The 26445-nt window shown below is 51.1% G+C and overlaps 8 protein-coding genes across 8 annotated transcripts; 4 read left to right on the forward strand and 4 right to left on the reverse strand.

Annotated features, from left to right (window-relative positions):
• Window positions 1-454: 454 nt before the first annotated feature.
• On the reverse strand, window positions 455-1122 carry N7533_001827 (MARVEL domain-containing protein; the record flags this gene model as incomplete). The annotated part of the gene is made up of 3 exons (XM_057098477.1): window positions 455-563; window positions 647-932; window positions 1044-1122. The coding sequence occupies 3 exons, from the start codon at window positions 1120-1122 to the stop codon at window positions 455-457; spliced, it is 474 nt and encodes a 157-aa protein (XP_056963613.1).
• A 2368-nt stretch (window positions 1123-3490) lies between these two features.
• On the forward strand, window positions 3491-5012 carry N7533_001828 (O-acetylhomoserine aminocarboxypropyltransferase/cysteine synthase family protein; the record flags this gene model as incomplete). Its single annotated transcript, XM_057098478.1, has 4 exons — window positions 3491-3540; window positions 3628-4126; window positions 4187-4755; window positions 4811-5012. The coding sequence occupies 4 exons, from the start codon at window positions 3491-3493 to the stop codon at window positions 5010-5012; spliced, it is 1320 nt and encodes a 439-aa protein (XP_056963614.1).
• Window positions 5013-6706: 1694 nt separating this feature from the next.
• N7533_001829 (Nrd1 complex RNA-binding subunit) lies at window positions 6707-9256 on the reverse strand (the record flags this gene model as incomplete). Its single annotated transcript, XM_057098479.1, has 4 exons — window positions 6707-8433; window positions 8502-8601; window positions 8821-9066; window positions 9137-9256. The coding sequence occupies 4 exons, from the start codon at window positions 9254-9256 to the stop codon at window positions 6707-6709; spliced, it is 2193 nt and encodes a 730-aa protein (XP_056963615.1).
• Window positions 9257-11030: 1774 nt separating this feature from the next.
• On the forward strand, window positions 11031-12703 carry cit1 (citrate (Si)-synthase CIT1; the record flags this gene model as incomplete). The annotated part of the gene is made up of 5 exons (XM_057098480.1): window positions 11031-11144; window positions 11204-11268; window positions 11330-11414; window positions 11481-11528; window positions 11597-12703. Coding segments are annotated over 5 exons (1419 nt in total), but the record flags the coding sequence as incomplete, so codon positions are not given.
• An 880-nt stretch (window positions 12704-13583) lies between these two features.
• N7533_001831 (putative mitochondrial DNA replication protein (Yhm2)) lies at window positions 13584-14889 on the forward strand (the record flags this gene model as incomplete). Its single annotated transcript, XM_057098481.1, has 4 exons — window positions 13584-13700; window positions 13834-13930; window positions 14083-14755; window positions 14835-14889. 4 exons carry the CDS (start codon window positions 13584-13586, stop codon window positions 14887-14889), a joined length of 942 nt encoding a protein of 313 aa, XP_056963617.1.
• Window positions 14890-18248: 3359 nt separating this feature from the next.
• On the reverse strand, window positions 18249-19902 carry N7533_001832 (ubiquinol--cytochrome-c reductase subunit 2; the record flags this gene model as incomplete). The annotated part of the gene is made up of 4 exons (XM_057098482.1): window positions 18249-18344; window positions 18423-19282; window positions 19402-19576; window positions 19663-19902. The coding sequence occupies 4 exons, from the start codon at window positions 19900-19902 to the stop codon at window positions 18249-18251; spliced, it is 1371 nt and encodes a 456-aa protein (XP_056963618.1).
• Window positions 19903-20630: 728 nt separating this feature from the next.
• On the forward strand, window positions 20631-22811 carry N7533_001833 (uncharacterized protein; the record flags this gene model as incomplete). Its single annotated transcript, XM_057098483.1, has 5 exons — window positions 20631-20642; window positions 20699-20755; window positions 20823-21728; window positions 21794-22195; window positions 22248-22811. The coding sequence occupies 5 exons, from the start codon at window positions 20631-20633 to the stop codon at window positions 22809-22811; spliced, it is 1941 nt and encodes a 646-aa protein (XP_056963619.1).
• Window positions 22812-23543: 732 nt separating this feature from the next.
• N7533_001834 (phosphate-sensing transcription factor PHO4) lies at window positions 23544-25792 on the reverse strand (the record flags this gene model as incomplete). Its single annotated transcript, XM_057098484.1, has 3 exons — window positions 23544-24073; window positions 24129-25188; window positions 25256-25792. The coding sequence occupies 3 exons, from the start codon at window positions 25790-25792 to the stop codon at window positions 23544-23546; spliced, it is 2127 nt and encodes a 708-aa protein (XP_056963620.1).
• Window positions 25793-26445: the final 653 nt, after the last annotated feature.

Raw genomic sequence — 26445 nt, forward strand, 5'->3', positions numbered from 1 at the left:
TTTTCGGCGTGTGGGGCCGAGTTTGATAAGCATTCCAATGGTGGGAAACCCGAGGAACCATTGGAAATAGAAATGACACCTCTCATAATCAGATCTATAACTTTCTCCATCATACGATACTCACTTTATCAACTTGAACTATTCATTATCCATTATGAACCATCTCATGTAATTCATTCCTAGATGCGATATGCATATGCCATTTGACATACTTAATGCAGAAAGCCCACTCAATTTGTTAATGAATGCATAGATTCGCTCTCCCTCGCAAGAAATAACCATCAAGCATCACAGATTAAAACAAAACAAGACCAAACACAGAAATCCGAAACATCCAGGGTATCGTGGAACTTAAAACGCAGATTCGTATTACCCCATCCATCATAACATTCCCGATCGCAGAAGAATATCCCCCACAACCCATCTCTCCCTCCCAACTCGCCTCAAACACGAATTAGACTCCCAGGTGCGCATTATGCTGCGTCTTATGCGCACTCTCGCCCGTATTCCGATGATGCAAAACATCAACAACGGCAAAATAAGTAGTCACGGAGAAAAGAACCCTAAGAGATGAAATAATTAGCTCATCAGTGCCAGAAACCCACCCCCACCCCAAGGTGAACAGAGAACTTGAATAGAGACATACCACTCAAAAGCTCCAAAGACAGTGACCGCCTGCAGAGCCCGACAGGTACTGTAGTGGCAGTACCGAGGCGGAGGAAGCTCGGCGCCAATAGCGATGAAGCCCGCGAACCAGAAGATCATCGTAATGACCTCGACGGCGGGAATCACAAAGCGATGTGCCAGTCGAGGGAAGAAGATCGGGGCTGCGCCTAGGTAGGGCGTCGCTACAAAGGCTGTCCAGCAGCCGAGGAAGAGGAGGTAGTTGACTGTGTCGGATAGGGACCACCAGTCGTAGAAGGAGCTGATTACTGTAGTACATAAGGTGGGCTGTTAGCTTCCAAGGTTATATCGTTGGAAATGCAGTAGAGCTCCATGTAAGCTGCACCGCGACCGTTGAGTGGAGTGGAGAATGAACGCACCATAGGCAGTCAAAGCGACCACGATCAAGCCAAAGATGATCTGCACGATCCGCACAGCTTGGATCCAGGGGAGATTCATGGCGGGTGTGGGTAGGAAGGTAATGGGATGGCCTCGGGTCGGGTCGTGGCGTACTGTATGTAGAATGCAATGTAAACGAGGATGAAGCTGATAAAAATGCGAGTCAGAAATAAGCACTGGCAGAAACTTTGCAAAATAACTCAACAAAGACCAAGGCCAAAACCAGATTCCGATGTATATAAAGCGGCCCAAAGTTGGTCAGCCACCTTCGTCGCGCGCGCGTCATCGGTCACATCTTGGCAGTCAGGTGGGCTTGCATGATAGGGCTGATGAGGAATTAGGGTTACCTTTTTTGGTTTTGCGGGGTGTGTACCTAGGGTAGCAGCTGAGGGGCTATAGCTCTGCTTCAAGTTGTTGAGATCGATTCGAGAGAGTTGGAATTATTTCCTGGAACTTCTGAATGCCTTCTAAATGTACGTACTTCCTTCAATCTACTCTGCTGCCTACCCGAGGCTATTCTTGCGAAGAAAGCAAAGTTGCACCGCCACTAGTCAGCTAGGGTCTTGGCTCGCTGCCTAAAGAACATGTGAGAAGCACCGCACTTATTGGCCGGAGTGTGAAGATCAAAAAGACTTATGGAGCCTATGAAGAGTGCTATTATTAAATATTAAGGCGCTGTAAGGAGTACCTATTATAGACCAGCGCTTAGGTAGCTCTGTTTGAAACAAAGCCAAAGTGTTTACAGGCCGTTTGTACATAGCTCGGAATGATCTGAGTTGGTGCCTGAAATATGAGGACCGGTGGGCTGATGCCGAGGGATGGAGGGAGGAGTTCACTTTACTAAGTGCAGGGTGACGATGGTCACAGATATTGCTAGAACGATCAAGACCCACACTCCTTCAAGTTTTTATTTCTTCTTCTTTCCGTTCTTTCTTGTGGTGATCGTGGCGGAATGGACATTCAACAAATGTCGCAGGTAAAACTTATCTTTGAGCGTTACTGGAGTGTTCCAAGTAATTATTGCTGCTGTTTTATTGCAATTTCTCCCAACTTGTGTTCCTTTATTGCTTTGTTCTCCTTCAAACCTCCGTCCAGCAGTATCCACAACCCAAAGGAAATCGGACCCGAGATGAAGACCGAAAAGATTTACCCAGAAGTGGTAGATAACGTAATAAAAACCTCAAAGCAGAAGGGGAAGTTGATCAATGCGACAGAGCGTGTCAGTCTCAACACATGCAAAACCAAGCCCCTTCCAGCCAACATAGATCCGAATATAATCGTGCGTTAAGAGCTGAGCTGAGGCCAAACCGAGCAAAACGTCAGGCCAAACTGCCATCCATCCACAACAAGGCGAGAACCTCGATAGATTTGGACACGCATGGCAACGTTCACCTCATTGTCATCTGCCTCGACATCGCCCAACCCCTGCCAGCTACAAGAAGGAGGAGCTGAGCCGCCAAAGAACAGGAGAGTTACCACTCTCCTCTCTCACTATGAGGTATAGGAAAGTCACGTTGTACAAGGTGGCAAGCTATCCAGCTCAAAGGCTACACTTTAACGGTCCCTTTCTTGCTACGCAGAAGCCCCAGTCAACGTCAGCATCAAGTATATGTGCTCATACGATAGAAAGTAACACTGAAGTTAGATGTGGGCTTCGAAAATCCCATATCTATACCTGATAACCAGTGTAGCTTCAACCCAGATGAGGCGCTCGAAACTGCAGACTATGTCTCCCAGCTAGGATACACTTTCGCCAGGATGAGCCAAAGTTTCAAAATAAAGAGGATCACCGAAGCTTTTGTCGGTCGATGTAAATGTAAATATCCAGCAGTCATTTGAGAGTGTCTACATTCAAGCCACCCCTCCGTTTGAGCTTCTTTATATTCCCACATCGACTCGGACTCTCGAACACGTTTGAGCTTTACAAAATCTCTTTCCAAAACTCCGATTCATTACCAAGTTGCACTAAAGCGTCATTTGTTTGCATTTAATTGAAAAGTTCTGATCGAAGTCTAGTTGTAGTGCTCTGTATGTAAGTATGATACGCTCATGCAACGCTATCACATACCAAGAGTGCTCAACCCACCACAGTGCATGCATTGAATACGAACCAGCGGGGCTGGGATAGACCCATGCAATTCTCGTACGAGAAAGAGGATTGGATCAGAGTGGTATTGATCCTAGACGAGTAACGGAATCAAAAGGTTATGATCACGCCATCGAGGGTCCGCGCTGGCGTGTTCGTTTCCCCTCTTTACTGGAGCTGTCGCAATTTACCTTGGAGTGGGAGGGCCTCTGTCTCGCTATAAATCGACTGAATCCTACCTTGAAAGACACTGTTGTGCTCTGATTTCCTTTAAAGAGAAAAAAAAATACTCCCCGACTGTCGTACTTTGAAAAGAAAAAATATCCTTCCCCGCATTCCACCATGTCTGACCCCCAGAATCTCCACTTTGAGACCCTCCAGTTGCACGCCGGGTAATCATTCTCTATTCTATTATATTCAGTTCAATTGTAAGAGAAAGAGAAAAAAAACAGTACTCGCTAACATCATCCCACCACCAGCCATGAACCTGACTCCGAAACCAATTCCCGCGCCGTCCCCATCTACGCAACAACATCCTACACATTCAATGACTCCGCCCACGGCGCCCGCCTCTTCGGCCTAAAAGAATTCGGCAACATCTACAGCCGAATAATGAACCCAACAGTCGACGTCTTCGAAAAACGCATCGCAGCCCTAGAAGGCGGCGTCGCTGCCGTCGCCGCCGCCTCAGGCCAAGCAGCGCAATTCATGGCCATTTCCGCCCTCGCCCACGCGGGCGATAACATCGTTTCCACGAGCAATTTGTACGGCGGCACGTATAACCAGTTCAAGGTCCTTTTCCCGCGCCTGGGTATCAAGACCAAGTTCGTGGCTGGCGATAACCCGGCTGATATCGCCGCTGCTATTGATGATAAGACTAAGGCGGTTTATGTCGAGACGATTGGGAATCCTAGGTATAATGTTCCTGATTTCGAGGCCATTGCTAAGGTTGCGCATGAAAAGGGCGTTCCGGTCGTTGTATGTGCTGAATTACACTACCCCCCTTTTGTCCGAACAGGCCCCGAATAACAATTGCAGGTTGATAATACCTTCGGTGCGGGCGGGTACTTTGCTCGACCGATCGATCACGGCGCGGACATCGTCGTGCACAGCGCGACAAAATGGATTGGCGGCCACGGCACCACGATCGGCGGCGTAATCGTCGACAGCGGCAAATTTGACTGGGGCAAGGCTGGCGCTCGATTCCCGCAATTCGTCGAGCCCTCCGAGGGCTACCACGGGCTGAAGTTTTGGGAGACGTTTGGGTCCATTGCGTTTGCTATTCGGGTCCGGGTCGAGACGCTGCGTGATGTTGGCGCTGCGTTGAATCCCTTTGCGGCTCAGCAGTTGATTTTGGGGTTGGAGACGCTTAGTCTGCGCTGTGAGCGCCATGCCGCGAATGCGATTGCTCTCGCTAGATGGTTGCAGAAGAATGAGAATGTTAGTTGGGTTTCGTACCCGGGTCTTGAAGATCATGCGTCGCATGAGACGGCGAAGAAGTACCTCCCCCGTGGTTTTGGTGGGGTTCTTTCTTTTGGGGTTAAGGGTGGTGCGGAGGCTGGGAGTCAGGTTGTTGATGGATTCAAGTTGATTTCGAATCTTGCTAAGTGGGTTTTATTGACTTTTCTTGAGGCTGGTTTGCTTTTGCTAATGTCCCTTCAGTGTTGGCGATTCTAAAACCCTGGCTATTCACCCTTGGTCTACGACCCATGAACAGCTTACTGATCAGGAACGCGAGGATTCGGGCGTTACTGAAGATGCGATTCGTATCTCTGTTGGAACGGAGCATATCGATGATATTATTGCTGACTTTGAGCAGTCGTTCCAGGCTTCTAAAGCTGCGCTGCCGGATCGTACGGCCTAGTTGCATACGGATATTCAGGGAAGATTCAAATACCAAGTGAGAGGTGTTACATTAAATGGAAATATGGATTAATTGATGAATAAATGACAGTACTGCAAATAGATCGATGATAGTATGAACTACTAGTAGCACCATGTAATTCTTTCCGCGCCCCGAGAATAGCCCTACATTAGCTATAGGCCTTACTTCTACCACTGGTCATCGTCAGATTGTACAATGTCGAAAGTTGATGATGCTGTTGATGGCAGATTTTGTAAGAAATCAATATTCGCACATAGCCGACCTTGAATATTCCTCCGGCTTCTGACTGGTATCGACAACTTCAGTTCAGCGGGATGCGACACGGGCGAGCCATGAGTACCTGTCGACTGGTCAGACCGTCCTACAGCTTCTCTAGCTATTCCCTAAAAGTCTTTTCCGCGTTGCTGCCTACCCGAAGTTGTCTGCCGGCCACGAGGCTTTTGTTGATCTCCGCGAATTTTGGCCGGGTTTCCATATCAAGGGTTGATTCAACATGAATATTTCTGACTCGATTCGGGGTACATTTCTCCCAGCCCGGGCTCCCTGCATAGGTACGATCCGAGTCTTGCCTGGGGATCTTGGGGGTAGGGACCAAAAAGACAATGAGTTCAAGTTCGTCTGCAACAAAGCTGCGTCAAGAGGCTGGGTGTTTAGGAACAGTTGTTCTGGAAGATGTTCTGCTTTTAGCTTAGAGAGTGTAGTAGGCGGAGAAGACCCATCTTTGATAGGAAGGTTGATGCTGTGCCCACAGGTGGATAGAATATAGATATACCATGAATCCACCTTGATAGCGAACTAGGTAGAGTAAACCCAATGGACGGTGAATACTAGTATGTGCAAAGAGGGAGAGTTTAGGTATCTATTCAAAGCGTTGTATTTGCTGTTGTCCAGGCGACTTTCCATTGTTTCAAGTTGTAAACTTCCACAATAGGAACCTGCGAAATAAGAAGCAGCCTGCCGAATACGAGCATTGGGGAATGGAAATGGAAGTAGAGATTCATCGAAGTTGCTGCTAGTAGTACCTGAGTATATAATCCAACAACATCAGAAGCTAACAATCACTCGCACAAACAGACAAAACAAGACAAGAGGAAATATAAAGGCCCAAGCAAGCTATTTTAGAAATTGAAATCCGCTACAAACCAACTAGCCAAGCTTAAGTTACTAGCTTAAGTTACTAGGTACCAAGTAAAATTGAATCTACTTCATACCTAGTTAAGGTTACTTCGATAATACATGTGCTGTTTGCTGTGTTATAGTTCATCCCCACAGGATGATCGCTTCATTATGTCGCCTACTGGCCGCAACAAGAAACTATGCAGGTTGTTACACGTGTGAAGTAGAAGAGAAAACAAAAGAGCGCAAAGGCAAACACGGGGGAAAAAAAGAAATCAGTACTCGAGAAAAAAAGAAAAAGCCTCCCCCCTTTTTGTCCGAAGCGGTTAAACGAAACGAGATTCCTTTCAACCTGTCAAAACGCCAGTAGGTTTTCCTTCAGATGTGTCACTGAAGGCTCCAGATGCAGAAAACTGTGATAAGAAGACATAATAGAAGGGTTTGAAAAAAAAAAAGGCGGAAGAGACCTTCCGCACGGAGTGAGAAATGGAAGTCGTTGAACATGGTGAGGAAGAAGAAGATGACGAAGCAGGAAAATTTCGTATGCGGTGCGGTATTTAGTTACCCTGGCCCGGGGGAGGAGGTTGAGTGGTTGGCATGCCGCCGGCTTGCGCACCGCCCATCATGAATCCGGGAGGGAGCATGGGCATACTGGCAAAGTTGAAGCCGTACGCGGGGACAGCGGGGGCAACAGCGGGGTTGTTCATGTTGGACATGTCATGCTCGCCCTGGCCTCCTTGGTAACCTCCACTGAAAGCATCACGGTCCTGGCGACGGCCGCCACCACCACCGCCACCACCACCACCAAAGCGGGTTTCAGTGTTGGGATTGGTACGGGAGGAGACAGGGCCTCGCTTGCCGCCAGTGTCTGTCGCGATGCGTCGGCTGATTGCCTTGGAAGATACACCAGCGCCGATCTCGATATCCGGCTCCTCAACAACCATGCCAGGCTCGATAGCCCGGCCTCCGGTTCCACCGTACTCAGCGTTGAGCATCCACTTGCGATCAGCCTCGGTGAGACGCTCGATGGGGATGATGCTGACGCCAGTTTGGTAGTCACTGCAGTCGCGAGGGCCGAAGCCGACACCCCAACGGGTTCGCAGCTGCATCTCTCCTTGGCGGTATGACTCCATGCCGTCGCGGGCAGCGATCGCATCTGGGCGACTGATCATCTTAATGAATGCGTGACGCTTGTCAATGTTAACGATGCACGTCTGGACAATGCCAAACTTGCCGAAGAGCGCGCGCAATTGCGCTTCCGGAATGGTGACACCGCCAACGAAGAGAGTTCGGCTGAGAACCTTCATGCTACCTTGACCGATCGAGTAGTCCCACTCGACGAGCTTGGGACCGGGAGGTGGAAGGTTGGGGTCCTTGCGTTGCGGCGAAGGCGAGCGACGTCTGCGGCCGGCCGGACTGCGCTGGCGGTAATCGTTGCCACCACGGCCGCCACGGCCACCACGACCATCGCGGGGATCACCGCGACGTCCTGGGGAGTCCGCGTGGTATTCATCGTAAACGGGGCTGTTGCGGCGACGTGGAGGAGAGGTGTCACGGCGGCGGTCCCAGCCGGGGGAACGAGATCGACGGCGGTATCCCTGAGGGGAACGGTTATAGTCACGCTCTCTGTCGCGCTCATTGTGACCCTGAGCATCTCCATGACCCCAAGCACCTACACCAGGTCCGGGCATGGGAGGGAAGCCAGGCATCTGGCCAGGAATCGGCCCGCCACCAGGCATGCTGTTGGTCATGCTGATGATCTGGAGGGCAGTACCCCACTGGTCCTGAGGAATGCCCTGTGCGGCCAGAAGTTGAAGAAGCTGAAGCTGCTGGGACAGAGCATTACCATCTCCCATGGGCGGCATGGCGGTACCTGCAGGGAGCATGGCGGCCAAGGGGTTCGGGGCCGATGGCAGTGGGTTGGGAGTCTGGCTCTGGCTTTGCGGCTGAGGAATGGTCGGGTTCTGGCCGAAGGCAGCAAAAGGGTTTCCCATGGCGCCGGCAGCTGCGTATGGGTTCGCAGCGGAGTTGGATGGGTCGGCGGACGATACGGGGGGCGGGATTGCAGCAGCAGGGTTCAAGGCAGCAAGAGGGTTTGCCATAGCCGGGGCCGCGGGGGCAGCGGGGGCAGCAGTGTTCTGCTTGGCCATATCCGCGAGTGCCTTCAGGATACTCGAAGTATCTGGGGCTGCGCCGCCGTTGGGGGGTTGAGATGGCATGTTTACGCCTCCAAGAGGATTGAGGCCTGGTGTGGGAGATCCTTCGGGGGTGGTGGATTCCACAGCTATGTAACGGACAAAAAAAAATCAGATATGATCTCGGGGGAAAGAAGTCGAGGGAGTGCAAACTTACGCTGCTGAGGAGCATTCAGCTTCTCGCGAAATGATGTGAGCATTGGGGCTGGGAATGTGTATCCGCGCTCCCAGATGTCGATCAGCTTTTTGATTTTCTCCTATAATTCCGAAATAAAAAAAATACGTAAGTCATACGGTTCATAAATCTTGAAAATAAAAGAGGAGCCAGCAGTGAAAGGGGGGCCGATTTAGAACAATCCTCGAGAACTTGAAGTTGAGGTCCAGTTTGGGGTGTTGAGATGTTCAGATATACGGCCATTACAATTGGCCCCCAAGCGGTTGCCCCGCTGGGCTGGATAGATGCATGTCTAGCGTACCTTTTGGTCTTGGGGAGCGGTGTTTATGATATCTCCCATCAGAACAGGCAGGAGTTCAGTGACACGATTGACACCTGCGGCGAAGGTTCCATCGGGGGCAGAGCTCCCAGGAGGCTGACCAGCCTTTCGTGCAGCTTCTACCCATTGCCGGGTTACGGAGTCTACGACATAGAGTACTCCCAATTTGTGGGTGCCCGGTGCCTTCTTGAAGTGTGTGTAGATCTTTTGGATAAGAACGGATTCATTCTGCAAGATATGGTTAGTCTGGAGTCGAGGGATCTTGGTGACAGGATGAGAACAAAGCAGAAATTCATACCTGTACGTTGGCGGTGCACAGAGTGGTGATACTGTGGATTTTGGAGCCCGATACACCTGGGGGCTTGAGGGCCAGCATCGACTGGAGATAGTTCTCCAGCTCAGCTACGGCCGAGGACATGCTGGGCAAGTTTGCTTTTTGATGGGTTGAGATGAGTTTCCGCACTCTAAAATATGGGAGAACGAGAGTTCCGAGAAGAAGTGGGACAAGATGCGAGAGTGAGAGAGTGAAGGTGAAAGAGTGAAGGACAGAGGTGGTGTAGAAGTGAGGTTGTGTGTAGAGAGAGAGAGCAAACGAAGGCAAGAACCTCTTTTGGTCGAGTCCCTTGGGCTACTTTCGAGGAAAAATCACGAAAAATTAAACCCGAGACTGATAAAACTCAAGGAGTAACTCTGAACTCAGGGGGGAGATTATAGTAAAAAATCCTTATCTCTCGAGACACAATATGTTTTATAGCGGACGGTGACTCTTCACTACAGCACGAGCGTATTCACTGTCGAACCAGAGAACTGCCACCTACTGGTAAATACAGCCTAGCGATTAGGGAGAGTCCAGGAAGGCCGAGTACGAAAGAGTACGAGTGGTACAACCTAGAGGCGCACAGCCGTGAGATCCAGAAACAAGACGAGGGACGGATTTACAAGGTATAGAGAATCCGTAGATGGCGAAGGGGCGGAAAGTTGGATGAGAGGAGGATGAAAGGGAGAGGTTTGCAGTGGAAGGTACAACGCCTAACTGCCTCTGGGCAGATTTCTCAGCACTAACGGTTTTGGGAGGTCACGTGGGGTGAAGAATATCATGTGACTACTGTCACATGATATATGCAACAGTCATGTGGGACAGCAGTGTCATAGTCACATGACTATGTGCATCCATGGTCCTTCTCGCACACCGAACTGAACCCCATCCACTCCCACACCCACAATAAGCAAGTGGTTCCCCCGGCTACGGAAGCTCACAGTCTCAGGCCAGAGTGGATATCCCGGCAAGATGGGGCCGATGATATGTATTTCCGCGAGCCATCCCATCTGTCCTCCCCCAAACTAAGCTGTTTTAGCCTCTGTTCTGCCAATTCCTCCCGCCCGTCATTCTCCCGATCTCGGTGAGCCATTTCAGCAATCAACCGGCTAGTAACGGGGAGATCTTGATCATGGCGTCAGACGAAAAGTGTTTTAATCCATCTTTAAGACAGAATTGTATTGCATACAAGCTACCATCCATACTCACTCCGTACACAATACTCCACGGGGTCAGGGATGCCCAGACCGAGGCAACAGGACAAACTCTACTCCGTGCGCGATGCCGAGGGCTACCCACTCGGGCATCCGGATGGCGACACGGGAGATGGCAACTATCGACGTCACTGGTGAGTACCTAGGTATACAGATGGGATGAGAGCCCTAATCAGATCTACTCAATTATAGAGATGGATAAACGCATCTAGATACTATAGAATGTAACATCAAACCATTATACTAGTATTTATAGTTATAGTCACAGCCCTGGAGTAATTATATCTATCCATATGTCAGTTTCCACTATCCGTGCACCCACTTCCACTCCGTATTTTGGATTCTGATCTGTCCTCAAAGGGTTACTCGCTGCCCCTACGGAACTGGTCGGACCAGAGAGATCTGCCGGCAGACCGAAAGCCCGTACTCGGCGTTACCGTTGGGAGAGTTAATTACGCAGATCAAAGTCCCGCCCGCACCCACCACACCTATTTGGATCAATACAGGTATTACCGGCCGTTACGGTCAGATGGAAAAATGCCGCCAGAAAAATCCAGGGAGCTCCTCCCGGATATTTCTTTTCTTCTTCTTCTTTCCCCCCCCTTGTGTCCATACCTCACCTTTCTCTCTTCCATCCATTATACCCCTTTCTTTTTCACAAGTCGTCATGGCTTCTCTTCGCATTGGTACCTCCGCTCTGCGGTCCTCTTATCGCGAAGCCCGTTCAGACTGCTGCCCTGAACGGCGCGCGCTGCTACTCCTCCGTCAAGGCTAAGGTAATTTGGCCCAGCTTCCAGCTTCCATCTCAATTGACATGCTAACTTCAATTCAATAGTCCCTGAAGGAGACCTTCGCCGATGGCCTGCCTGCCGAGATCGAGAAGGTCAAGAAGCTCCGCAAGTATGTCCGCCGCGCCGCATTCTGCCCCCGAAAATCATGATCATCACTGACGCAATCACAGGGAGTATGGTAACAAGGTCGTTGGTGAGGTCACCCTTGACCAGGTCTACGGTGGTGCCCGTGGTATCAAGTCCCTCGTCTGGGAGGTAAGTCGCAAACTGGGAGTCCTGGTACGCTAAGAAAAGTCCGCTAACAATCTTTTTTTTTTTCAGGGTTCCGTCCTCGACTCTGAGGAGGGTATCCGTTTCCGTGGCCACACCGTAAGTTCTCACGGTTCATGAACAATCAATTCTTATCGACTAGACTTGCTAACGCCTCTCCTCTCTAGATCCCCGATGTCCAGAAGCTCCTCCCCAAGGCCCCCGGTGGCACCGAGCCCCTTCCTGAGGGTCTGTTCTGGCTTCTGCTGACCGGCGAGATCCCCTCCGAGCAGCAGGTTCGCGACCTGTCTGCTGAGTGGGCTGCCCGCTCCGACATCCCCAAGTTCATTGAGGAGCTCATCGACCGCTGCCCCAGCACCCTCCACCCCATGGCCCAGTTCTCCCTGGCTGTTACCGCTCTCGAGCACGAGTCCGCTTTCGCCAAGGCCTACGCCAAGGGTATCAACAAGAAGGAGTACTGGAGCTACACCTTCGAGGACTCTATGGACCTGATCGCCAAGCTGCCCACCATTGCCGCTAAGATCTACCGCAACGTCTACAAGGATGGCAAGGTTGCCGCTATCCAGAAGGACAAGGATTACTCCTTCAACTTGGCCAACCAGCTCGGCTTCGCCGACAACAAGGACTTTGTTGAGCTGATGCGTCTGTACCTGACCATCCACACTGACCACGAGGGTGGTAACGTCTCTGCCCACACCACCCACCTGGTCGGCAGTGCCCTGAGCTCCCCCATGCTCTCCCTCTCCGCCGGTCTCCAGGGTCTGGCCGGTCCTCTGCACGGTCTCGCTAACCAGGAGGTCCTGAACTGGCTCACCGAGATGAAGAAGGTTGTCGGCAACGACCTGAGCGACAAGTCCATCACCGACTACCTCTGGTCCACCCTGAACGCCGGCCGTGTCGTCCCCGGTTACGGCCACGCCGTTCTCCGCAAGACTGACCCCCGTTACGTCTCCCAGCGCGAGTTCGCTCTCCGCATGCTGCCCGATGACCCCATGTTCAAGCTGGTCAGCCAGGTCTACAAGATCGCCCCCGGTGTCCTGACCGAGCACGGCAAGACCAAGAACCCCTTCCCCAACGTCGATGCCCACTCCGGTGTTCTGCTCCAGTACTACGGTCTGACTGAGGCCAACTACTACACCGTCCTGTTCGGTGTTTCCCGCGCCCTGGGTGTCCTGCCCCAGCTGATCATCGACCGTGCTCTCGGCATGCCCATTGAGCGCCCCAAGTCCTTCAGCACTGAGGCCTACGCCAAGCTGGTTGGTGCTAAGCTCTAAATGCAACACCACCACGGTAATGGGTAATAATCTGAAATATTGTTTTTCGGTGGGAGGATTCTGAGCTAGACTGTATTATTTCTTCTTATTTTTTGTGATTGTCGTTTTCATGTTGTATGATATAGGACTTGACCGGTTCGAGCGGGCCTTGTAACAGCACTTCCTCCCAACATGATATTTGGTCACTCAGTAATTGTCTTTAGCCACAGTAGTCCAGTCGTCCAGTAGTTACGGATCATGGGTATACTCTTGTATCTGCAGTATCTGCAGTTGAGCGATCTAGTCAGCAATGGCTGCATGCAGTATGCAAAGTGCAGGTGTGCGGGTGCAAATTAGGAATGGTCTGACGGCTACCCAAGTAGAATCGATCACACGTGAATTGTTGGGAGGCTCAACCTTCTCAGTGACCCACCCAATTCCAAAATAAACAATAGGGAGATGAAGACAGCAGAGATAGGATGAATAAGGGTATTTATAGTGTAGGAAATGGAAAATAGTGATGACCATCAAATCAACCACCGGAGCTATCCAGGTTAAAATTCCGAAGTACGGAGAATTCAGTACTGGCTACAACGGAGTAAAGTAGAGTACTGAACAGTATGGAAGGTACTCAGTACCCGCCGGCATGAGTGGATCACCGGACTTCTCCAGGCCCTCCGTAACTTTTAGGAAGTACCAAATACTTTGTCTCCTCTCCGCCTCAGCTCCCCCTATAAGACAATTGGCCCTTTCTCATTCCTCTTTTCACTCACACTACTCTGTACCTCCGATTTCTACCTCCCTCTTCTCCCCTCTCCCTCTCTTTCCCTTTTAAAAAGGCGACGAAGCCCCATATATCCCTTGGTCAGGGCCCCTTTCAGCGCAACTCCCCATTCTGAAGATGTCTACCGCACCGATCAAGGCCGCTGCGCCTGAGCTCGAGAAGAAGCCCGTCAAGTTCAGCAACCTGCTGTTGGGTGCTGGATTGAACTTGTTCGAAGTCACCTCACTGGGACAGGTACGTTATTATCATTGTTATTGTCATTGTCAATGTCATTGTCATTGTTGATGATCTCGGAGCTGAGCTCTCCGTCTCACCTCCCCCAAACATTCAAGTCCATCATGCTGACATTCCATCCCCTTCTTTTCAGCCGTTGGAAGTGATCAAGACAACCATGGCCGCCAACCGGGGCGATAGCTTCGCCGGTGCTATGGGTCGGATTTGGGGCCGTGGTGGCATCCTCGGTTGTACGTGATACCCTCCTTCCCTTCCCTTTCCCCCCCTTCTTCCTCCGATGCACGCACCTGTTGCTAGCGTGGGGGGGTAGGGGGCCCACAGAAACCCAATCACCACGCATGTGAACCAAATCAAAGCTAACCCGAATACCCGAACCCGCTAGACTACCAAGGACTCATTCCGTGGGCCTGGATTGAGGCATCCACCAAGGGTGCAGTCCTCCTGTTCGTCGCCTCCGAGGCCGAGTACCAGGCCCGCCGCCTGGGCGCCGGTGACTTCGTCGGTGGAATCAGCGGTGGTATGGCCGGTGGTATTGCGCAAGCGTATGCTACCATGGGCTTCTGCACCTGCATGAAGACCGTCGAGATCACCAAGCACAAGATGGCCGCCTCGGGCGTCAAGCCTACTGGCACCTTCACTACCTTCATGGACATCTACCGCAAGGAGGGTATCCGGGGTATCAACCGCGGTGTCAACGCCGTCGCTATTCGCCAGACTACCAACTGGGGATCCCGCTTCGGTCTGTCGCGTCTGGCTGAGTCTGCTATCCGCAAGGCTACTGGCAAGGAGGACGGCACTAAGCTGTCCGCCTGGGAGAAGATCCTTGCTTCCTCCTTGGGTGGTGGTCTCTCCGCCTGGAACCAGCCTATTGAGGTTATTCGCGTCGAGATGCAGAGCAAGACCGAGGACCCTAACCGTCCTAAGAACTTGACTGTTGGCAAGACTGCCAAGTACATCTACGAGAACAATGGTCTTCGCGGTCTCTACCGTGGTGTTGCCCCCCGCATTGGTCTGGGTATCTGGCAGACCGTCTGCATGGTTGCTCTTGGTGATATGTACGTTCCTCTCTCCCCTTCCCCCTGACAACTGGAACCTTTCACGTGAAACCTCGGACTAACCAATCTTGTCACACAGGGCCAAGGAGGCTGTCGAGAAGCTGACTGGCGACACTGTCACCGCTAAGCACTAGAGAAGGTTTGAGATACCCTTCTACTATGCAGCGTAATGCGTATTTAGACGAAGCGGAGGATGTACCGTACACGGTTCCATTCTACCTTACACATTCACCTACACATTCTTAATTCATCAACCTGCCAGCAGGACCCGATACCCTTTGAATACATTTGCAATCGTTCAATCACGAGAATCTTATTGGCCCAATGTGTCTGGACATTTTGAATTCGTTTTCGTCTTCCTTGTCGCTTCTTTTTTTTTGTAGTACCCCGAGGGGGCTTTGCTTTTCCATTCTTAGAATAAATGAAGAATTATAGAATCAATTATCAAATGCGTTTTTTCGAATTCCTCACATAAATTCAATTCAATTGAACTTATCCCGTCTCCTCTCCGCTTCACTTCACTTCACTTCATTTCACCCCGGAACCCACCCTACAATCCCCGAATCCCCCCGGACTCCGAAACACATCCCACGAAAACCACATAGCCGACAGGAGCATTCCGGCCCCAGTCCGAACCCGGCCCTTCAAATCAAATCAAATGAAATGAAATGAAATTGTATCGCAGCGTAGTCCGGACCCTTCAACCCTCTCCACATTTGACAGACTTCTTTTCTCCCCACTGCGGCAGAGCGGGCATTCATCCGATCTCGGGCCCTGCAACCGTAAATCGGCCCTTTCATTACCTTTGCCCTGGGCGATTGTCGTCACTTACTGTTTACTGTAATAAACTAACACACACTACCTACGCCGTACCGTAGTTTTCGGGATGTAATTCTCTTGTTTTTCCTTTGATCCGTCTGGATTTATCAAGGGTGTCGGTGTTTGATACCCGTCCCGTGTCAGCCGAGGTTATACTGTAACTACCTAGTTTCTGCAAGGCTGGTCTGACGTACAGTTCTTTGTTTTGTTTTGCTTTGCGCTTCTTTCCCTTCGTGTCTTTTATGGCGTGGGTTTGAACGACGACCTCGTTGATGACATATACTTTTCGCTCCTGTCTGGCTTTTCAATTGACTTTGCTAGAATACCCGGGTTGGAGTCGGTTACGATGGTGGGATTCGCGGATCTTGGGCTGAAACAAATCGAATGGGACGGAGTTTGAGGTTGAAATTTTGAAGCTTGAAGAGCAAAGGTTCAACTCATTTGATTCAATTCCTTCACTCGATGCGCGTAGTTAGTCTGAAGAAAGCCCGAACTTGGTGTGCCCTGGTGTTGGGCCATTATCGATCATGGGCGCAATGTACCTTAGGCCCGGGCCATACACCTGGGCAGAATGGATGATTTTATAGTTAATACTAGTACCTGGCTGCTGGTGCTTCAAAAAATACACTGTGATTTCAGGCTGTTTGTTGTTCAGCCTGAGGTTTTTTTCTAGACAGTGCTGTTGTTTACTAATTACCTTGATGAACCACTTCCGAACTATGTTTCTCTTTCTCATCAATTCCATGCCCTATGACTAGATACTAAATACCCCCACCCCGTTCGTGGAATCCTTCTTCTGCATTAAAATTCCCTATACCCCGACTCATCCGGATATTCAGAACTATATAGTCTTACTTTTTGGCTGTAATCTTCATTTGATTCTGTCTGAAAGTAACTCATCAACCACCGTACCCCCCTCAAGTTCTCGGTAGTAAGAGCGGGATACCGGGAGGTAATCAACATCTATCTACCTAGATAGCTACGCACCGAGGTAGTGAAGCGGGCGGAGTGAGTCTGGATATCTACCTAGGTATAATAAACATCGTCATCTTCTTCTAGGCAGTCCCACCGCAGAGGAAAAAAAAAGGCCTTATTCGGATTGGAGAAGAGCGCATCATCGCAGATCTCGAGGCATATCGGGCTTGTCCGTGAGATATGCAGTGTTTTCAATTAGATTACTGTACAAGCTGAAGCTTCATTCGATGCCAACTGTGCTCAATGTCGATATCATGTCAATTTTGGGCTTGCGCTAACTGCTGCTTGAATGGGTTAATACATAGATCAGGCTATTGTCTACCTTTCCGGCATATGAGTACGAGAATCTCAGCAACATGATGATGGAGACCACTACCGGTGCCATGGAGTGTATGGAATTTCACGAAGCACTGGTAAACAATACTGTCAAAGGACGACTCGTTGAAAAAGCCATAAGCGCATCAGCGAGTTCAGATAGAAGAATGCCATCTTGAACGAGCGGCATGGGAGATGAAGTGACGGGTAAAGATGCATGAAGAAAGCGACTCCGTTATGATAACCTCAATTCTAATTTCATTAGAATATCCACGGACATTGAACCATCTGAATGAAGCAGAATAAAAATTCGGCCCTTTTTGTCAAGCAATATCGGCCAATCGGGCAATATTCCCCGATAAAGTCTCCAAGACATCATTCCCGCCAGTGGGCAGTGACTCTCGAGAGTAAGAAAGGTTCAATATACCCTATCAGCGGCGACCGACTTTCCAAACTTGAAACGCAACAGAACCCAGATATTATCTGTCTTGAAACATCCAGAGCTCTCTAAAGTCAGGTGAGAACAAGTTGATATTCGAATTTTTTGAGGAAGAGTTGGCGTTGGCATAGAGTCCACTCCAGCAAGGCTCTCAGATTCGACCGTTTTGATTCAATGTCCAGAAACAAACGCTTGAGCTTCTTCATCGCCTTCGCATCTTCAGCCTACGGAAACATATGGGGTGTGATGCCTAGCCTCTTAGCTCGCGTACTAAATGGCACAATCTGAGCGACTGTATGACGTCTATTGCAGGGGCAGGACTGGATCTGTTGATAGTGGCTCTGTATTTTACCTTGCTGGGTACGAGGAGTCAGATAGCTCGTCTCCAGACAACTGACCTCACTCGACCTTAGGGAGTTGAACGTTGAAATCCGCTCTACGTCTTCTACAAGAGCGCCATGGAACCCGTGACAGACTCTCAGCTGATTGAGCCACTATCAGAGGAACCTTGCTTGTGGACGCTTGATGGGTGTTTCTTGTTCACGATGAGATCCTACCTTCAAAGTTTACGAATAGACATTTACTATCTGTATCCTTCCACTTGACCTCCGTCTAGTGCATTGTACTGTATACCAGTATAATCTCAGATTTGCAGCTACCAGGCCAGCCATCTAGTCCCTCCAAGCCGTGAGCTTCTTCTACTCTACCATGCAGGTTTTCTTACTCTCAGGGACATCGGGATGAACCTGCCTAGACTACGTCTAGGCAGGCTTTATCGATCTGCACTGCTTCAAATAAGGTACAATTGTATTACAGTCAACTACACCCTTGAAAACAAAGGAGATATTGGCAATGAATCTAGGCACAAAGTGGTCACATCAAATCCAACGAGGAAACACGCTTTTCCCTCGATCTAGGGGTTGTATGGTATACAAAAAGGGGTGTTTAAACGGTGAGGCCAATGTCCTCGGCGTAGGGGAGCTGGTGGACGTCACCGACGCTGATGAGGGTAGCCTTGCCGGAAAGGAAGGACTGAGCGGTCTGCAGAGAAGAAGAAAAAAAATTAGTATACAGCTCAAAATTCAAAGATGATTATAATTCGGGGGCAGGGAAACATACCTCCTTGACCTGCTGCTCGGAAACCTTCTCGACGGCCTGGGCAATCTCGCCAATCTGGTAGGGCTTGCTGCCGTGGACCAGGCCGGAGCCGGTGGCCTCGAGACCAGTGTCGAGGGTCTGCAGGGACTCGAGAGCACGGAACTTGGCCAGGGCAATGGCCTTCTTGATGTCCTCGCTGGCGACCTCGCCGGCGGCGGCCTTCTTGAGAACGTCAACGACGTTCTTGCTGGCGGCAGCGATCTGGTCGGCCTGGCCGGAAAGGGTGACAGTGAAGAGACCAGCGTCGGAGTAGGCGAGGTTCTTGGTGGAGATGTTGATCTGGTTGAAGCCCTTGGTGGCCTGGGACAGAAGGGAGAAGCCAGGGGTCCACTTGATGGTGGACTCGCCGCCCAGCAGAGCAGCCAGGACGGAAGCCTCGGCCTTGAAGCCAGCAGTGCCGAAAGCGCTGGAACCGGGGAAGGCAACCACGACGGCGTTGCCGGCCTTGGAGGGGATGCGCTGCTCACCACCGAAGTACTTGCTAGCCTGGGTGGGCTGGACCTTGTACTGGCCGGAGGTGGCACCGGCGGGGAGATCCTTGAAGAACTGGCCAACCCACTTGGTGACATCGGCAGAGTTGGGGCCGGTGGCGACAAGAGCGACGTTGGACTTGGCGTAGGCGTCCTGGGCAAACTGGGCCAGGGCATCGCCGGAGACGTACTTCTCGTAGGGGGTGCTCTGGGAGGGGGTCTGGGCGGCACCCAGGCCGCGGTGGAAGGCGACACCGTGGGCGGCATCGACGGCAACGCTCTCGGGGTTGGAGTAGACAGCCTGCTGCTTAAGCTTGAGGAGGTCGCTGACAACCTCGCTCAGTTCGTGGTCTAAATGTTGAGAAGAAATTGTATCAGTAAAAGTGATCTACCGCCAATTGCTTTTGGAATCCATTTCCATCCCCATTGTTTTCTTGCTATCCTCAACCGGCTAGGTGGAATTGACTCACCAGCGAACTTGGTCGAGCTGGCAACCTCAGCAAGAAGCTCTGTGAAGTATGGAAGGTCACCCGCGAGGAACTTGGCGCGGAGGACGACGTTTTCGCGAGAGTGGGAAGCGGAGATCTCGCCGCCCAGCAGCTCGACCTCACGAGTGATCCGCAGAGCAGAGCGCTTGAGTGTAGTCTATCGAAACGAACAGATAGGTGAGTATGAAGAAGGAATTGAATGGCGATGGCCAATGGATGACCGCGGGGGACCGAGGGACCGACCTTGAAGGCAAACTTCTCGAGGGCATCGGAGAAACCAGGGAAGGGCTGGTAACGGGAACCAGCCTTGGCCACAAGGGCGAGGGTACCGGTAGCACCACCAACCTCACGGTTGGCGACCTTCACGCCGGAAGCCTCGGAGACGTCGTACTGGAAAGTCGGGTTGGCAGCAGAGGCCATGGCCCGACGGCCGGCGGCGAGCGCACGCGGCGCATTTCGGCTGATGGAGGACCGCGACAGCATTATGCGCCGGGGTCAGTGAAAGGAGAGGAGAAGAAAATTAGTAACCCACTTGGGTTTGAAAGGGTGGGGAGGCAATTGAGGGGAGGGATGAGGAGAGATGAAGTCGACCCCCGTCGACGACGAAAAGCTTCGAGGCGGTTTGATTACTCGGTCGCTGATTGGCCAGAGTGACGAGTCGGGCGGAACCGGAAATACTTCTCGGAGGAGCTCATCTACATTACACTGGATGGTATAAAATAGTCAAAATCATGTAGTATATTTATATTCTACTGATGGTTTTAGGGATATACAAATAAGCCATTGAATCATTCAAAATAGTATTCAATTACTTTGTAGTTACACCTATATCTAGGCTAAATACAGACAGACTAAATACGGGTGTAGTATATTGAATATCAATTTGAAAGTAGTCACTATTACTTTGAATATCTCTTTCGCCTTTTACTCGTATTCCCTTTCTAATATACTTCCCTTCCCAATTGCTCCCTTGCACCCTCATACTTTAACTTATTTCTCCTGCATGTTCTCTCCGCTGCATGTCATTCACTGCCGCTGAATGTCCAATCGGATCAGCTGATCAAGCACGTGACTGATAAGGAAAAAAGTGCCCGCCATCTCAAACGCTTACAGCTTCGCGCCTATATTCACACACTCTATGAATCTGTCGCGGTGACCTTAAACGCCCCTTGCGAGTATCGGAGGTGGGCTGGTCATTCTAATACACCAAAATGAAGTCTCAGGTTCGGAAACCGCTGTCCAGAAAGGCCCAGAATCAACAATTAACGCATAGCTACAGCACGCCGTGGAGCTCTGCACGCTCCTCATCGAAGATAACTTCGGAGAGCTTTTCGCTGTGAGTAGACGAGGAAAACAACCGCTTCATTTTGCCCCGGCGATTCGCTAATGGCTGACACGGATAGCGCATTTTCTCAACCTTACAACGATACGAGCGACTCACACTACCCCGATTGAGATTCTACTCCGCTCTCTCAGAACGCCAACTTCGCCATGGCCTTACTGCTATGATCCAGCAACACCTCGTCTTTCATTTCACCTCGATCGACGATGGAAACACATACTACGAAGCAAACCCCGAAGCGGCATACTACCTCGTGCGCTCGGGGAAGATCCTCCAACTGGTCGAAGAAAGGCTGGGCGAGTACGCCGCTAAAGTCATGGAGGTGATTATGTTTCTTGGCCATGCTTCTGTTCGGCATTTGCAGAGTATTCCCGAGCTTCAGACTGTCGGGGTTCCTGCGGCGCCTAAACCAGCAGTGCAGACGAATGGAGTGTCACATGGAGAAGGCGATGATGCGGAAAATAACGATGTCGAAAATAACGACGTTGAAAATAACGAGATGGAGGTGGAAGAAGAAGAAGAAGCCGCGCATGAAACCAACGGCGACGATATGCCCGAAGCGAGACCCGCACCCTTCCATTCTACGCTCAAGGCTCTCGCGTCGCATGGGTACATTCTTCGAGTCAAGGATGCTATTTTTCAAAGTCCCTCGGATAACTATCTCGATGCGAGACGGACTGTGTCCGCGAAATCGGATATCAAAGCGTTGAAGGGCAAGAAACAGGAAGAGGCGATTGAAATCGCAACGGCTGAACTCGTCAATGAGCGATGCGACTACGATCTCTCGGCAAAGTTCATGTATAATGGACTTCCCAGAGGAGTGAAGAGGAAATTCGCCAATGGATCCGGAGCAAGCAACAAACAAGCCCGGACAAACGGCGTCAATGGCCACCACGCCGATGACGAAGACGAAGAGGAGAACGACTGGTCTGAAGACGAGGACGGATTCGACAATATTCCTATGGAGGTAAGCGCCCAAGACAGACAGCACCGATGTGGCATAAAGTACAATCCAACTAACCCCCACCCCAGTCCGGCCTAATCGTCCGAGTCAACTACGAAAAACTAGACGTCGCCCTCCGAAACGTCCGCTTCGTCGACCTAGCCGAACAAGACGCCCCAGACGCAACAGTTGAAGTCTACGAAACCCTCCTCCGCCGCATCGAATATGCAACCCCACGCTGCCGAACCGACGGCCGAAAGAAAGACATCCCCCGCGAAGGCGAAGAAGGCAAAACCCACTCCATCCCAATCGAAGTCATGAAAATCGTCAACGACCTCGACCCAGACCTCGACCTAACCGGCGCAATCGGCCCGGTCGAACCCCAATCCTCCACCACCCTAAACACGCGCGGCAAAAGGCCGCTCGAAAACGGAGCAAACGGCACCCACGACGACGAAGACCGCAATTCAATCTTCACCCGCATGACGGAAGTAAACCAACACCTCAGCCTCCTCTCCCAACCCCCCCTACAACCTCGCCGAGTCGCACACAACCGAGGGAATAAAATGGTACATCTCCTTCCGCGACCTAGCCCGCAAACTCCGGCACCTGGAACTAGAGCGCATGATCGAGTCGCGCTACGGCGACGTCGCACTCCGCGTAATCCGCGTCCTACAAGCAAAAGGCAAACTAGACGAAAAGCGCCTGCAAGAAATCTCCCTCCTGCCCATGAAAGACCTCCGCCAGACCCTGGCCACGATGCAAAAGGGCGGCTTTGTCGATCTGCAGGAAGTTCCCAAGGATGCGCAGAGGCAGCCTTCCAAGACGATTTTCCTCTGGTATTATGACACGGATCGTCTCTGTAGTTCGATTCTCGAGGATACGTATAAGGCTATGTCACGGACTTTGCAGCGGATTAAGACTGAGCGGGGCCGCGTGAGGGATTTTCTGGAGAAGACGGAGCGGACGGATGTTAAGGGGCATGAGGAGCATTATCTTACTGAGGGGGAATTGGTGGATCTTCAGCGGTGGAGGGATCTTGAGGCGCTTTTGTTGACTGAGGTGGCTAGGTTGGATGATATGGTTGCTGTTTTTCGGGATTATTGAGTGTGGGAGATGGCACTGGCACTGGCACTGGCACTGGCACTGGCGAGAGAAAAAGTCCAAGGTCAAAGTCGAAAGTTCGAATGAACTATTTGCATCTGTTATATTATGAGCGACGAATACATTGAAGAGTTGTTGGCTACTAGTATTAAAAGAACCTGAATTCATTTTGACGAGTATCAAAAATAACGTAGAAAGTCTAGTATCCTCGACTAGTATTCTCGGTATACTACAGACTACGTGCAGGTAGGACGGTGGTATTCAACTCATCAAATCTGAAATATGTACTCTGATTGAAAAGAAATCTATATATGCTAAAAAGAAAATCCGCCATAAGCATGAAAATGAGGCATAAATCGGCGACATCAATAACAGACATAAGCAAGCAAGAAAAAAAAAAGACAAAGACCAACCCACCCCAATAATAATTGAAGGCACAACGCAACACCAACGCTACCTAAACAGGCCACCTTTGGCAACCGCCCAAAAAACCGAAACGAAAAGGGAAAAAAAATTTCATCACGCGTTTTCCTGCAACACAAAAAGAAGCACGATAAGCTGTCGTTCGAGAAAATCCGACTTCAAGCCAGCCTGTTGAAAAGAAAACCTTGAACCCCGGCCGTAAATTATAGAGACAAGCAGTTTAAAGCAAAAGAATGGGAAGAATAAGAGAGAGAGGGATGGTAATGAACCGAGACCCCGATCCGAACCCATTTTGGTATACATTTAGATATCTCAGGTTGAGCACGAGCCGTTCGTTTCTGAGACTGGACCGGCAGCATTCGACTCGGCTGCCGGGGTGGTAGTGCTGTCCGAAGGGGTATCATTGGCACTGGCATCGACGGGGGAAGCACTGCTAGCCAGCTTCGCTTCAGCGGCGACCAGTTTCGTAGTCGTTTGCTCGAGGGTGAGTTTCAAAGCCTTGATGTAATCGATGGCCATTTCGACGGCACTGGCTTTGCTGATGGCTTGGTTGGCTGACTTTTCCTTCTCCTTCTCCTTGTCACTTGGCTTGATGCCGGATAAAGCGGCCTCTTTGGCCTGTTTGGCTTGGACAAATTCCGGCGGGATCAATGCCTCGATTTCCTTGAGGGCGTTGTTGATTCGGTTGCGACGCCCTTGCTCGGCGAGTTTGTGGTTTGTGCGTTTCGAGCTTAGGTTCTCGGCGAGTGTTTCGGGGTAGGAGACGCCTGAGGGTAATGTCCCGTCTAGAATGTGCTGGTAGTTTGATTTGGAGGCGAGGTAGATTGCGTCTTGGGTCAGACCTGCGAGGAACTGTGAGCGCTTTTATTTTGTCAGGTGTGAGTGAATGCCACTTACTATCGCTACTACGTATCATCGGCTGGATGCTGGGACTAATCTTCGGCCGCAATTGAGGGCTTGCGTGTGTGGAGCTCACGCTGGGTCGCTTACGACTGGAGATCGATGATCGGGACGGGTCTGATCGTTTCGGTACTGGGCCACTGGGCGATGGCATGGCCATTGTACGTGGGCTCAAGGCGATAGACCCCGTTCGGTCTGTTGCAGCGGACCGGGGATCTAACATGGGGGTGAATTTGGCAGAGATTGCCGGGCTGGATGCACTCGTGCTGGATGCGCTCATGCGGATACTCGTGTCGATGCGATTGACTTGAGGGCGTGGCTGCAAAGCAGGCGCGGCCGCCTCCGGAAGAGATATGTCCTCCATGAGTTCGTCATGGCTTTCCAATTGCGCTCCGCCGAACTGTCCTGAGGATTCTAGCGCATGCTGCGAGCGTTGAATGCGCATCAGGGTTGCCGGAGTGGCGGCGGTTCCGGGAGACTGCGGCGGTTGTGCTGTCATGACGGGAGATCTTCGGGGCGCTGGCAGAGCTGGCGGGGGCATCAGAGGTTCGGACAAGGGCTCTGGCGAAACTGAATCCTGGCCGGAACCTTCAGTACTGCTCACTTGCAGAGAGCGCACATCGTGATTTTGCGGCCGGGCCATTTCATGCTGTAGGCTGTTATAGAATTCCTCCGAGGTTGGTGTCGACTTCCCCTTGGTACGCTGGTTCTGCGCACGGAGTGAAGGCGATTGTTTGACCTTACTCCTGCCCCCGGGAATCCTCGAAGAAGCAGCAGTCGACCCCCGCCGGCGGTTGGTCTTGCGGATGATACTAGGAGACGGTGGCATAGAGGATCCTGGGAGGAAATTGACCTCTGCACTTGACGGAACAAATCCCACATCTGATACCTGGCGAGCATGGTATGCATAGGCGTCATTTGAACTGTTGGAATTTTGTGCCTCGAGGGCAGGTGAAGTGAGGGGAGTGAAGTATTCTCCTGGTATCGTATATTCCGGCAGGCGGAATTGGCTCTCCAGTGGAGTCATGGCTGGAGATACTAGCGGAGTGTAAAGTGCCTGTTCAAGGTTAGAATGAGATGAGAGGGGGGAAATGAAGGGCCAATTGTTCCTTATTAACACATACCTGTTCCTCATTGATACGTGAGTACCGGTCGTACATCTCCGAATGGTCGTCCCGGTGGGAGTACCGGGCGGCATTGCCATGCAACTCCATACTATTGGGGGTCGGAGGAATGATCTGTTGTCCCTGCATGTAGGAGTGATTTGCCGAAGGGAGTGATGAAGCATCCTGGGCACAGAAACCGGGGGTCATGTTGGGAGTTGAGTAAGGTATGGGACCGGGATGTGCGTGCGACTGTGACTGCGGCTGCGACATGGCAGGATGACCGGTGAAATCCATAGCCAGTCCCTCCATAGCTGTAAATGGATGTGATCGCGGGTCGGAGGTGATCTCGGGAGCGGAAGTGGTAGGAGTAACAAGGGCATGTTGTTGTTGCAGAGAATGTGAATGTTCCTGTGATTGCCCTGGCCCGTGCCCCTCAAGATCGGGGAAGTGCATATTGAACTCCAGGAAGTTGGAGAACTCATCGTCTCCTGGAGGGGCAATGAGGGGATTCTCCTGTAACTGTTCGGGCCAAGACATGGCGGGCTGCTGCTCCATATTGGCGTCTCTTGTCTCTTCTTCTCACCCCAGAGTTGGTCTCTTGCACCCTTTTTTTTTATTAAGGCCAATCGGAGAGGGGCGGGCGGGGGGTATCACTTCTTGACGAAGAGATAAGCAAGGTGAGATTGAAAGTTCCCCAAGACCTTGGAAAAAAAGAAAGAGAGAGAGAGTCACAGCGATGTCAGGGGAGACAAAGTAGAGGGGGGGCTGAACCAGGAAGTGAACCAGAGGAACCGAGAACTCTGGACTAAGGGAAAAGACTAGAGAGACTAAAGAAGGTGGAGAGAGGTGCCTCGCCTCGGGCGGAGACGGTTGATGTTACCGGCCTTTTTCTTTTTCGGCCCTTAACGCGCTAGAGGCGCCTATGCGAGACTTGAGTGCATCATGAGATCGTCCTGATTGACTTTGAGTGTAGATACAACTTTATTCAAGACAATTGACCCTGTAGATATTACCCCATTGCTAATACCCCCTAAACCCACAACAGTCCACTTGCCACTCTCCACTCTTTTCCTTTTTTTCCCACAGTGGAGAGAGTTGGCCAATTCCACCGGTCCGACCTGGTCGAAACTGGGTTGCCTTGGCTTACTTAAGGATTCTTGGCAATCTGGTGAGGTCAGGTGTAGTCAGGTGATGGTCGTGGACAGTCA

The sequence above is a fragment of the Penicillium manginii genome, assembly GCF_028828005.1.
Source record: "Penicillium manginii strain IBT 31320 chromosome Unknown utg000002l:1.0-5564898.0:1.0-5567710.0, whole genome shotgun sequence".
In the NCBI taxonomy this organism is placed as follows: domain Eukaryota; kingdom Fungi; phylum Ascomycota; class Eurotiomycetes; order Eurotiales; family Aspergillaceae; genus Penicillium; species Penicillium manginii.